Source organism: Artemia franciscana, chromosome 5 (assembly GCF_032884065.1).
Source record: "Artemia franciscana chromosome 5, ASM3288406v1, whole genome shotgun sequence".
Taxonomy (NCBI): domain Eukaryota; kingdom Metazoa; phylum Arthropoda; class Branchiopoda; order Anostraca; family Artemiidae; genus Artemia; species Artemia franciscana.
The window spans coordinates 51,719,852-51,734,129 of record NC_088867.1 but is presented as its reverse complement, the minus strand read 5'-3'; the positions used below and the strand labels follow the sequence as shown (position 1 = coordinate 51,734,129).

Sequence of the window (14,278 nt, the reverse complement as noted above, 5' to 3'; positions counted from 1 at the left end):
GCTGTACAATATTTACAGGAATCCAGGTACCTCATTTTTATGGAATTGACTAATATTTTGTTCCCAGAATATAATATATATTATATCTTATATTATATATATTACATGATATATTGTGCATATATAGAGTATAATTCGATATGAACAAATGCCTGATTTGGTATGATTTTTGTTGCGTATCAGTGGTCAGAATAAATCGTGGCTATGATCGTATTTTGGTAGTGCTTCCTTGCAATGCAGCAGTCTGTCGGTAAATTTTTTTGCAGTTCGTATTATTGACTACCAAATAAAGTGAACATACCCCTCGATGCCATTTTTTTTATGTTCTTTACAAATATAATAATCGCTTTTATCGCAAATTCAAATTTAAACACTTTTTAACCTCACCAAACTAACCCAGCCTAACCCAACCTAACCTGACTATAAATAATTTTGGCGCTGAGAAAACGTAGCATTATTTTGTCAAAATCGACCGAAAATGCATGCTTTAATTGAAAATTCGGCTCCAAGGAAGAAGAAAACGGCAAAATAAAATTTATTTATCCAACTTAATCGTTGAAAATTGGTGCTTGTGGATTATATAACATTAAAAAATGGATTTATAATGAAACAGTAAGTTTCTCAAACAGTCTGAAACAGTAAGAAAATCAATGAGGTATATTGTTGCATTTGGTCCGAGTTTGAGGCTGGACGTGGAGCAAACGAAATAGCTAGTGGACTAGTGGACATACTGGAAAAAGTTCTTGATATTTACCCTGGTATCTGTCAGTTAATTACTTGGTCGGACTCCTGCGTGTCCCAGAACCGAAAGTCAATTATAAGATTCGCCATCCAAGATGTTCTAAGAACATTTCCATGCTTAGAAAAAGTGGTTATGAAGTTTTGTGAACCAGGTCATTCGACTATACAGGAGGTTGATGCTGTACATAGCACTGTAGCGAAGGCTAAAGCACCTTGATTTGTTTTCTCCACTAGGTCTGGCGAGGAAGTTACTGAAAGTAAGAAAGACACATCCTTTGAATGTCCTACAAATGACCCAGTCAAAGTTCTTTGACTTTCAAAAGCCAGCAAAGCTGTACAAGTGCTCGTTGGTACCGTATTCAAAGGTAAAACAACTTAAGTTCCGTCAGGATAATGCTAAGAGAGTTTGGTTCAAAACTTCCTTCTCTGGAGGCTTGCAAATGGCTACTATATCACAAGAATATACTTTGGTTAAAAAGTGTCCCAACAATTCGGCTGTCTGTGTTGTTGAACGTCTTGTTTTGCCCAAACTTTATGGCAATAATATTGATCTACCTGATACGAAATACCTACCTGAAGTTCATCCCCAACCAAGACCAGAAGTATTTTGAAACCAAGATTGAACAGTAATACAAGGCCAAGGGGGCTACTGAACGTTTGGAAGCCTCTCTGTGTGCGCAAGATCCGTGTCCAGAGGAGGATTCCATTGAAGCAAAACGGCGGTCAACAAAGAAACTCAAGAAAAATGAGCACTTCTGATGGTGTTGTTAATTTTATACTTTTTCAAATAGTATTGCTGCATCAGAACTCGTTTGTCATACCTTCATGGTGAAAAGAATAGGCAGCCCACACCATTTTGTCGTATCTAAGTTTACTAAAATTTCGGTAAGGTCGGATTGTCGTATCTATATTTTATTTCAATTTTTGACAATGACAACTTCACCTTTTTCATCTAATATTCGGGAGACCCTCCTAGTTATTTTTTCTCTTTTTTTTATGTATTTGCGAAAAAAAAAATCGGTTATACCGTGTAACTTCCAGCAAAGGAGAAATTTTCCAAGTCGTTTTCCTCGGAATTTTGAAAACCTTAGTTACGACAAAACCGCTCTCAGGGGACTAATTGCTGATTGACTTTGTTCCTAATGCCAAAAGAACCCTCTCCCAAGCTCCTCAGGGCATGACGAAGGTCTTTGATTTTATTTTAAGCGTTTTTTTTTTTTAATTAATTTTTGATATGTGTGCCACATCTGTTTTTTTTTTTAATTTTTACATTAAGCGTACCTTTCATTTTACGTAAAGCCAAGGCGCAAGCTCTCATGTGCAAGCGTAGACTGTCAATTCCAGTTAAGTGGGTGTTTGATACATTACATGAAACAAAATTGTTGACCGACATTCTTGAAAAAATAGGATGGAGCTGACCATCAGAGAAAAGAACGAATTCGTCTAGATTCTTGTCATTGAATTCTGTTCCCTAAAGATAAGAGGAGAAAAATAAATAACCAGTGATTAGCTAGGATTCCCTTTCCTTCCTAAAATAAAAGATTTCGACACGCTTTCAAAAACCACCTTATCAGCTATGTATTTGAAAGGAGAAAATAGAATGTTGAAGCATAAACAAAATACACATGGAATCTATAATGCAGTTAAAGTGAGTAAAAGAAAGCCAATTCAAAATGGTTAAAGCTTAGTTTTTAGCCTTCAAAAATGAGGAATAGTGAAGGGAGTCCCCGAACCAATGCCTCTGGGCTCTGAAGTTTCTATTGTCAATAAGTTTGACTAGATTTTTTTAATTGTTGAATGGGTGTCATCGAACCAAACTTGGATTATATGCTAATTTCAGCATTACAATCAAATTTGAAGTATTTTACCAAATAGTTTATTTAAGAATAATTGATAGGTTTTTTCCAATAGGATGGAAATCTTTTCCCGGAATTGGTTAAAGAAAATATACTCTAGGGAAGTTTGAAATTGCCGCTATTAAGATACAACACAAGGCGTGTACATAGGAGTGATGTACTTCGTCTGTTGGCATTAGTGATTTTGTATATGTCACACTAATTAATAGCAATCCATGGTAGTCCCTGTTAAGTAAAGAGATTCCTCAGGGTACCCTTCTTCGGGCGCTCTTTTCCGCTATTTACCTAAATGATACAACCCTATCTGTTTCGGGTCTAAAACAGTAATTAATACAGTCTTTTAAGGAACAAGGATCTCAGTGGCTGTGTTCGCAAACTGGTTGTGGGGATCTACAAGGCACTTTGCCACCTAATATTAAATTTTACAGGAGACGGAAAATTAATGAAGGTGTATTTCTTTGCAATTATTTTCTTACTATTATTTTCTGTAATTTTACTTGTTACTCTTTCTTTAATATTTCTTTAGTGTATTTTATTTTTCACTATAATTTACTGTTATTTTAATGCTGTTATTTACCATTTAATTTGCCATTATTTTTACCGTAACTTATTTTTTTCCAAGGAAACAAAGATACAGGCAAAAAAGTTTCTGATTTAAAAGTTCCATTTTACAGCAATTTTTTAGTGAAAAAAAGGACTTGGTACGTTTTAGGAAAAAAAAACCATCTAGATGTCATGAGAATCAAATATAAAAGGAATTTGGCTGGTAAGTAGGTCGGAACAAAACACAAAGCTTGCTCAGTTTGGGGGAGGGGCTACGTATCTGTGTTTAAAAAAAATTACTCTTTTAACGCCATCTAGCTTACAACTCACAAAATGACCAGAAAGAGAGCAGGTAATAGTTTCGTATAATACTTGTTTAGTGGCAATAAACTGAGACAGATTTACTTCTGTTGCTGTAATATAATTATGATTCAATGATGGATGAAAATTAATATTCAGAATCTATATTATACTAAATCTCCTTTTTTTTACTTCTGTTCTCTAGATGTAATTATTGATAAAATTATGTTTTTTTCTTGTTAATACAATGTGTCGCTTTTAAAATATGCTTAAATATAGGTATAATAAAAAGACTGATGGACAAACGTCTCTCAAAAAAGCGTTACGAATGTTTTCTACTATGTTTTTAACATTGATAAGCTCTTCCAGAAAGCAAGGTAAAGTCGACACTCTCCATCATTGCTTCCTATTCTTTGGTTCTAACTCAAAAACCTAGGTCATCGGCTGAAACTTGTTAAGCAGTCTACTTTATCCCGATTCTGCACTTAACTCATTTCCTCAAGAATTGTCAATGGTTGGAATAAACTCTCTGAAGACACAGTTACTGCTGAATTTGTTGGCATTTTCAAATGAAGGCTAGAGGATGAGTGGTCTAAAAGGGAGTGTAAACTTCACTGGGAAGCTACTGATCCTCCAATTACACCTGGTCACTAAACAACAATAAAATCAACTTCAATCATCAACTCTGGAGCCTCACAAGGAAAAATCCTTAGATTGATCCAAGCTGCAATTTATCATATATAAAAAGGGTTTATCAATGGGTGAGAACAAAAAGGTTTTACGGGACCTTAGAATTTTTAAATACCCATTTGGTCAAAAACAAACATCATTTGTAAAATATCTAGTCACTGTGTTTTGATTTTGGACACTCTATATGTAATAATAGTTCTGAAATCGACAGAATAAAAAATTTTTGAAAAAAACGAGGATGGCGATAAAAGCCGTTTGTGGTACATGTAAATTACATGCTATTTATTGTTAGAATAATAAAATTTCAAACTCTGTAATTTCATCCAAAAATATAGACTTTAATGGAAAATAAAGATTTTCCATAGTTTCAACTGGTGAGACTGGGTATGACCAAGGGCGTCGTTAGAAAATTTTCCGGAGGGGGCAAAAGCCAAAGTATCAGTGGTGGTTGGGTGACAGGGAATATATTTCAGGAAATTTTTTGGTAGGAATAAGTTTATTCTTAAATACTTTTAGGAAAAAACTCTCAAATAAAAACAGCAATTAAATTGCAAGGAAAATGAAACAAAATACTATAAATTTTTAAACGACAAGGATTTTTGGTAAAGAGATCAATTTGTTTCATCAATAATATATTTAATTATTATGCATTTAACGTTAAAAGTAAATCAAACTTAAACCAAAATTACAATAAATATTAATTACTTCCGTAGATTATAACAGATGTAGACTTGTCTTTATGCAATTTTCTACGTCATAGATTAGTTTACAGAAGGAGTGGAGATACTCAAGAATCATCTTGCCTGCATTGATACCACGTTTTGATTCTATAACAGCCATGTAAAATGTAACTCTTTCAAAACAGGACAATCGCCCCCCTCCCCTCGAACTTAGATCCTTATATATTCAGACACTAACAAAATAGAATAGCCAAAGAAAAACAAAATTTAAACTTACTACCCAGCTGTCAAACTAACCCTCTTTGTTTTTATTGTCCTATTCAACTAAATAAAATGAACAGTTTAAAAAATTATTCATAAAATAATACTATGAAACAGTTTGTGATAAAAAAAAACAAAAAAACCTAGAAGTGAAAAGTGACTTGGACCAATATTCACCAAAATGAATTCTCATGACAATTGCTACACCGGCAGTATTGGCTTTTTATGCTGATTCTAAATACGAAAAAAAAATTCAGATTATTGTTACCCACCTGAGACCAAAAATGTGAGAAAATTTGCCTTATTTTTGAAAAAAGGGGAAACACTCTAAAAAAGCAAGCGATCTTATTGAAAGTCGCTTTATTAGATTCATCATATCATATAACCCTACCATAGAGGTTTCAATCTCCAATCTTCAAAGTGTGGAATTTCGCTTTTTTTCAGAAGAAACATCTTCAGTGCATGTTTATTTGTTTTGTTCTTTTTTCCCCAGGGGTGATTGCATCAAACTGAAGGTCTAAGATAATTGGGAGGGAGCTCATTCAACCGTAAATTTAAAGCTCTTTTTTAAGGGACCATACAAATTGGGTAAGGGGAAAGGTTTATTTTCTGCCATTTTGGTGCACCAAACTACGAATTTATCCCAAAGAGGGTGATTTTGCAATCAATTTAAAATTCTAAGAAGCTAATTGATTCAGAAGTATCAAGAACTATATTTTAGGCTTCCCAGTTGCAAAAGAAGTAATGCCGCACGGTGGCAATACTGGATTCAACCAAGTTGATTCGCTTTATTTGCAATAAAATTAGGCTACGTTTGGTGATTGTAATTGCTTATTAGCTATAATGAAAGGGGATGACTGATTGTTTAGGTTAAGGGTAGGGTAGGTTAGGTAGGGTTAGGTTAAGGTAAGGGTAGGGTTAAGGGTAAATTTCTAAAGAGACCATTTGAATGGGCAAACTGCTTACTCTTCATGAGATTTCAGTTAAATGTTGAAAAGGTTGAGCGGAAGTAGGAATGAACTAAATTATTTCTCTGTAGAGTTAAAATGCTACATTCTCACATCTACCAGCACTGAGGTGGAAAAGGCAAGCCAGGTCATCATCAGCTCCAAAACGAAAATTCTATGGGATGGCAAACACTGCTAGGAACTTAGTTTTCAGCAAATTTAAATGGTGTTATTTTCTTTTTCTATTTGTACGAAGTACTTTTATGTATTTTAAAAAATGTATGTAATGTATTTATCGATAAGGAAATCCTCTTGTAGAGGTTGTGATGGTTTCAGTTTTGTAGAAGATCAAAAGTCTCACAGAATTTCCATCCAAACTAACAATAATACTCCTTTTCATCCAACCAAAATTCTTTCATAGTAATATTAACAAGGAATTTTTACCAAATTACTATTCACCATCAATTTTTGAAGTATATTCAAATTTTATCCAAAATTGATATTGCAAATTTAAACGTAGGACGGTTATAATCAAAGTACAATTACTGATTTAAACATTTTAAAAGAAATTAATCAGGGATTTAAGGGACCGGTACCTCAAATTATAAATTGGTTAGGCCTGGGTATGATTTGGAAAACAGTCAGAAATTAAGTAAAAACAGAGCTTTTCAAATGAATGCAAAAAAAAGATCTGAAACATATTTGAACAGATTTTTCATAATATGAAGGGGGACTTGGCTCATCTCTGTCCGTGAAACTCGAGTTCGAAGACTGTTATTCTCACTCAGCTTTTTTAAAGGAAGGAGTGAAGCTTTGCTACGAATTCACTCGGGTCTACCAATACAGAGAACTGCCAAAATACTCTTTTAAATGTCGCTCCCCCAACCAATTTCAACACGGTTGTCTGGTTAATACTCCCAAATTTGCCTATTGTCCTGGAGCACACATTTCTACAAAAGATAAACCATACACCCCCCCCCCCCTAGATGTGCTAACTGCGATCAAAATCACCCATCTTACAGCTTAGTTTGTCCTGTTACGCAAGAGAGACTAAAAAAACTACCCCAATCCATATCAATGACTTTTCAGTTTTCTCTGATATCCTACAATATTAATAGAACTATGGACAAAGACCTTTTCATTGATTAATTATGCAGCCAATGCGATCTAGTTTGCTTCCAAGAGCATTTTTTCACTTCAGCTAGCCTTAATTTTTTGCGGCGAAGTCCAAACCACATAGTATTTTTTACCTCTGCCAGGGTAACTGATGGCCGTCCATCAGGGGGTCTGACATGCATATTTAAACGTGATGCACGTTTCCCCACCCCTATGCTTTATTATCATGATAAATTCTTCTTAGCAGTCCGTGTCGGATTAAATATTCTGATCAAGTCATATTTCCGCATGCTAATAGATCTAATCGCTCAATTACAATTTTTGCGAGTGCTTTTCTCTAAAAAATTAATTAAATTAATTTTTTTCTAAAAATAATTTTAATTAAATTAAAAATTAATCTCTTAAAAAATTAATTAACTCTAAAATTAATTTAAAAATGAGTTAATTAAATTTCTCTAAAAACATTAATTAAACGCTTAGTGTCTCAATATCTAAATTACATAGTGATTGGTGATCTTAATGCAAATATCAATACTGACTGTGTAAGAAAGGATTATGATCTTGATTGTCTCCCGCTTTACCGCATCATTCCTAAATCTGTACCCTTCACCTTTACCCATCACTCTGGAAGTATTACTGACATTGACCACGTTGTGTGCTCTTCATCTAATTATTGTTCCATTGTAGCTGTCCATGATGATGATCATGATATTGACCACCTACCACTATCTGTGATAGTGGTAGATATGGTAGATAGTGTGATAAATTCTTAATATAAAGAAATAGTATCTGGTTTGAAAGAAACTGAATGCAGAGCTGTTTCATTAGAACGTATCCGTATTGGTACTCAAGAATCAATCTGGTCAGCAGATTCCAACTTAAAGACTATGAAAAACAAAGCTAAATTCTGGCTTCGAGATTGGAACGATTGTGGCCACCCACAATCAGGGTGTGTTGTGGATTTAAAAAAAAAATTAAAGCGGATTACAAGAAGTATCTTAGGTCAGTAAGATACCGCAGCATGGGTTTCCCTGTGAATAAACATGAATGGCGTAAACTGATTAATTCTGAAAAGCTTGAAAATGATTATTCTTCCAGTGATGCCACACCCCAATCTATCCAACAGAAGCATTATTCTTCAATTTTTTCTGTTGTTAACTATTCTGTACATGCTGTATTCTCGTCTTACTGCACCTTTTTTTCTATCCGTATTTCACGATGACATGCATTTCCATTACATATTCTGCTGTTTGTAGTTGTATTAAGAATTTAAAATCTGATTCTATTGATGTAGATGGGATATCTAAAGTTCATCTTTCGGAAAGTTGCCCTGTCCTTGTTTTCCATTTACAGTTAATGCACATTAACCATCCGTATATGCACATCTAGTGTTCCAGAGAGATTACTGTATGGCACTATAAGCTCAATATTAAAACGGGAAAAATCTCCTGCTGATTGATCTTCATACCAGCCCATTACTGTTTCTTGTAATATAGGTAAATTACTTGAATACATAATTCTTCCTCAGGAGCGGATCCGGGGGGGGGGGGCAGTGAGGGCCTGCCCCAACCAAGATTTTTCTGGCACACTTATTCCTGTTCCGTTCTTTTTTCTTGTTTTTATTCTGTTTTTAAGTAAACTTGTCAATTTAGTCAATGACTCGTAGCTTATTTGCCCAATTAACAACATAAAACAGAGCTTTCCTAAGAGCGTAAAGAGCATAGTTGAAACTTAAAAAAACAAAATCTATTTACCTTCAGCAGGTTCAGTATCAGTATCAGCAAAATTGGCATAAAATCGTTGATTTCTGCTAGCTTCCCCTATTTTAAGAACATGGAAACTCATGTTTCGACGAATCAGTTTTTCTTCGTGTTACTAGATAAACGTTAGGTAGCACCAGAGGTTATAGCTATTTGTCAATTCACAATCTGACATTAGATTCAAAAGTAGCTTTTCAGCTAAAAGTTCAAAATGTACACAAAGAAAAAATCCGGACACGAACATAGAATGGACAAGAGACGAAGACTGATGACTGAATGTGGAAGGGGATCGAAGGATATTTCCAGATATTTTAGTAAAATATCCGAAAATATCCAGAAGCCGAAAGGTAATTTTGACTAATAATAAACCCCCTGCTCCCTCGAAAAATTCTTAATTTTAGTTTTGTGACTAATTAGATAGCGAATCGCCCAATAGAACTTCCGTGGGAAAATATCTATCAATCTACTTATTTCAATTATACAGCTAATTTGGTTGAACTTTTTTGAACTGCCCCTGCCCCCTCCCCACTCAAAAAATCCTTAGTTTTAGTTTTATGACTAATTATAAAGAGAATGGCCCAATAGGGCTTTCGTGTGAACAAATCTATATATTCATTGTAATTATATAGCTATTTTGGCTGAAATTAGATGAATGGAAGAGTTAAAACGATTTAGGCAAGGAACAGATCCATGGGATCGGAGGGGGCAACTCTCCCCCCAAGAGACTCCTGGAACCCTTATTCCGATTTTTTCTTTTTTTTTTAATATTAATTAAAATAAACTTGTCAATTTAGTGTCCACCTCGAGTCACATCGGCACCTTTGGTCCAGTGACCCCCGCGCCCAAGATTTTGCTCTTGATCTGTTAAGAGATTTAAACATGGAACTGCTCGCACGATCAGTTTACGAATCATTTCGTCATAAAATTATAAGATAAACCTTGTTTTCAGGAAAAATTAATTATATAATTAATCTTGCTTGCTTGTTGAAGTGCTGATTCTAAGGGTAGATCTTCATCTTAAGATTGTGCTTTCTTTTTCTCTTTTTTTGGCAGATTTTTTTGGTTCTCTTTCTTAAGAGCCCGTCGATTTAGAGTACGGTTTCTGAGAATCATTGATGGGGTTATAATAAGGATGGGTCACGGGAGGGGAGACACATTATAAAGGGGCTTTTGGGAAATATTTTGGACATTTGAGTTTGCCGATTGGGATTTGGGAGAGCTAATCCACATGCCCTATTTTATTCAGCTGCCTGACTGTAGTATGGTACAGGGTAGAATGCTATCTTCTTAGGACGAAGTCCTAGTGGAAAATCGTCTATGTCATTCGAACATAATATGGAAGTTGGAAACAGCCCAGATTGATAAGGTCAACGTAGGTTAGCTGATTCACAAGTATCAATTATCTGAAGCTATATCGTCCTTGCAAGACAACTTGGGAGACTATTCAGATTTTTTTTTATTGCTCTTGTCTCCCTCCCTTTCGTCATTGACTACTCCGATGTTAGCCCCATATTTTTTTTTATTATTATTACCGCGAAATTATGGGGAGATAAATAGATAATGACCCTATCAGTGTCTATCTCATCGTATATTATTTCGTCTGCCGTAACTACAGCTTCTTTGATAGAAGCACATTTCTTGGGACCCATCCGCAAAACAGAAGTGATTGCCTGCTACAAAACATGTGATAAATCTTAGGTCTGCGAAACACGCAACGTTCCCGGTTGGGGAACACTTTTGGTTAACTGATACTGCATCCTCTATTTGTAGACGTTTTGGTGCAATTGTTGCATAAATTTGAAGAAACTTACTTTTTCCCATATTTCACAAAAATTCCAGAGAATCAAACTAAATTAAATTCAGGTCCGACAAAATTTGAGAACTTCTCTGATTATTCTAACAGTTTAAGGGACGCTTAAAATTTGCTTTTACTGCTACCGTGTTAGTTATACAAAATTTAAAGTAATGTATTCCCAGATGGGAACGTTGGGCGCTAATGGGCTAAGCTAGAAATTATTAAAGCACGTGTAAAAACAGCATTTTGACCGTTTTTGGCATAATGCCCCAAATTGAGACAAGACAGAACATCCAAGACCATCCATTTCTGAAGTGAGCAATATCATCATAAGAAAACGCTGTATCTCTACTTAGGGTGCATTTTTCAGAATATTTTTCTTATTTTTCCCCGCTTAAAGAGTAATTTCACACAGAAAAAATGACATAACTGGTTCTAACGAGGGGAATACCCAGAATTGATCATTTAGGACTTGATTGAGCACTGGAGGTCACTATGCTGATCAGACAGAATTAATGAAACCCTATAAATTCGTTTAGAAAAAAGCCAACTCAGAAAAACAATTTTGCCCAGAAACTGTAGATTTACTGTCGACGAGTGTTGAGAAAAACATCAAATATTCTGGGTCACCTACCTTCACTAGCATTTTTTAATAGAGTTTTCCTTAACAAGAAAAAAACAAAATGAAAGTTCTTTTAGATGCCCCAAGTCGTTTCACTCTGTTCAGGATGCTCATTCAGATTCAAAGACTCAGACGATAACTTCAAGTTTGCTGTTACCTGTTGCCTCTAGTTCTCACACAGATTCGACTGCAGAGACACTGCCTACCGACTCCACCAAGGATAACAAGCTGTCGTCACTGACTTTTTCCCAAGATTTGGACACAAACATTGACACAAACATTCTAATCAGCTACCAGAAGGATCGAGAGATGATACAAGAACCAAAATGCAGCAGACGGAGACGACACACCCAAGTAACAGTACATCTTCCTCGCTCGACACCGGCATCACGCCCTCCTCGGACTTCGGTTTCGCAGTGGTATTAAAAGAAACAAACCAACTAACATCTGGAACATTGCGTTTTTTTTCAACGAAAGTTGGAAGCCAAAGAACCAAGCCGAAGTTCCGACTTCAATACAAAGACAAAACAGGGGGTGAAGTTACTCGTCGACTTAACATTGAGCTTCTTGCCCGGTTTCCCTGGCTTGCGATGAGCCGTCACCAAGAACACGAGGGGCTTTGCTGTAGTGTTTGTGTTATAATGAGAATCTCCAATAGTGACGGAGGGTGGTCAGCTGTGTCCGGGGGTGGGGGTGGTGGGAAAAAAATGGGTCGACTTGTCTTAAAACCACTAAAGGGCTACTCGAATCTGACTGGAAAAGATGGTGCAATTACACACCATGCCAAGTCACAGTATCATATAAATTACCAGTGTAGAGATGCAGCTCTTTTACCTTCATTCAAGCAAGACCATCAAGATTTCAGGGATGCCTTGGACTCTGAAAAATGAAACAGATACACCAAAACCGTAAACTATTTACAAGCATTGCGGAAGCAACTAAACTTTGCGAGGCATAGATTATGCCCCTTCGTGGCCACCAGGAGGATGGTAGTAAGCCCAATAATTAGGGCCGTAATGTAGTCGCAGCAGAAAATGATGGTAATTTCCGTCACCTAATTCGTTATCGTTTCCAGGGAAGCGATTAGCTGTTTCAAAGGCTTGTAGATTCTGCGCCTGGAAATGAAAAATACACTAGTAAGCAGATCCAAAATGATCTAATCGGGACGATTGGAGAACTTATAAAGTCCGAGGCAGTAAGAAAAATGAACACAGCAAGAGTTTGGTGTCTCTTTGCTGACGAATCCACCGATAGACAGACAAGGGAAGTTATGGTAGTAGCTTGTCGTAATTCTTACAAATTGGAAAAGGGTTACGGAATCCGAGAAGATCCTGTTGCCCTATTCGACGCCTTTCAAACCTTATTGGGACTCGCTGAAGATGGAAAGGCCAACACCAGCTGAAATTTTGAAGAAAGGCTAGACGGCAAAAGCCTCGGTAGGCTACTTTTAAGTGAAGTCACCAAACCCAACTTAGACATGACAAAGTCCGTTGACCAAGGCTATGAAAAAGCCACCAGTATCTCAAGCTTGGTAAATGGGGCTCCTGGCGAAATAAAGCGCAGTTACCTAATTGCAGATTATTTTCGTTATGTAGGTCATACCACTAACCTATCGTGCTCGAAGCTTCTGTCCCGATTCTATGGAATGCGCAAGATGTCGTACAAAAAACAATCACTTATTTCAGCTCGAGTGCCAAACGAGCAAGGCTTCTGAAGAAACATCTAATGTCAGACAAAGTAAGATCAGACATTACTAATGTAAGACAAAGTAATGTCCGAAGCAGTAAGAAAAGTGAACACAGCAAGAGTTTGGTGTCTCTTTCTTGTCAAATCCACCGATAGACAGACAAGGGAACTTATGGTAGTAGCGTGTCGTAATGCTTACAAATTGGAAAAGGGTTACGGAATCCGAGAAGATCCTGTTGCCGTATTCGACGCCTTTCAAACCTTATTGGGGCTCACTGAAGATGAAAAGGCCAACACTAGCTGAAATTTTGAAGAAAAGCTAGACGGCAAAAGCCTCGGTAGGTTACTTTTAATTGAAGTCACCAAATCCAACTTAGACATGACAAAGTGCGTCGACCAAGGCTATGAAAAAGCCACTAGCATCTCAAGCTTGGTAAATGGGGCTCCTGGCGAAATAAGGCGCAGTTTTTCCGTCCCTGGGCAGCAGAGGAAATCCGGCATTACACCTCAAAGCGGTGGAAGGGTGTAAACACCACTGAGCTTCACGCCGAGCGACTTGGTGGCCAAGCGCCCTGGGTGCCTCGCAAGACTGGGGACCTTGCGGTCAACTCTATTCCAAAGAAACATCGATGGATCTGAGACCTAGAAGAAAAGTTGTGACGGCTACAGCGTCCCCAGCAAGCGACACGGCCCCCGTATTGGCGCGGGTGTCGGTAAACTAGCCAACCATACTACGGCGTTACCGGCAGGCGACGCGACTTTGAATATGGCGGTGAAGTGGAAAAATCCTTTCAACGCCATAAATCTAGAAAAACCTACTAAAGTCATTAAACAGGCAAAATCCAGAATAAATGTTGGATGCCGGAATGTAACATCCGTTAAACAAGAAGCCACACAAGCTTTTCTTGTCCATGAGATGGACAAGTACAACATAGAAATACTTTGCATATCCGAGACTAGAATCTCCTGTTCTGGCTCTATAGTTATAACGGCTCCTGAAACACTACATCAGTTCCAATTTTTCTATTCCGTAGTAGAAGATAATTCAGGACTCCACGGAGTTGGTTTCATAATGAACCAAAGAACCAGAAACTCTCTCCTAGAATGGGAACCAGTCTCCTGTAGACTTGCTAGAATCAGACTAAAAGGAAACCCTGCAAATGTGTCGATAATTTCTACCTATGCCCCCACCCGTGAAGCTACTGAAATGACCAAGGATGATTTCTACGGCAAACTGCAGCAGTTGTCTTCTTCTATAGCCGCAGATGATTACTTGATTGT

The 14,278-nt window shown here is 36.8% G+C and overlaps 2 protein-coding genes across 8 annotated transcripts in view; one reads left to right on the top strand and one right to left on the bottom strand.

The window, feature by feature from the left end:
• LOC136027568 (microtubule-associated protein futsch-like) overlaps positions 1-14,278 on the top strand; it is a 682,876-nt gene that overhangs the window by 274,551 nt on the left and 394,047 nt on the right. The gene's annotated exons all lie outside the window — the stretch shown is intronic.
• Positions 1-14,278, bottom strand: part of LOC136027569 (uncharacterized) — a gene marked incomplete at its 3' end in the record, with an annotated part of 143,508 nt that overhangs the window by 116,523 nt on the left and 12,707 nt on the right. Inside the window, 1 exon segment of the mRNA XM_065704947.1 lies at positions 2,023-2,212. Within this exon segment, the coding sequence (XP_065561019.1) occupies positions 2,023-2,212 (190 nt within the window).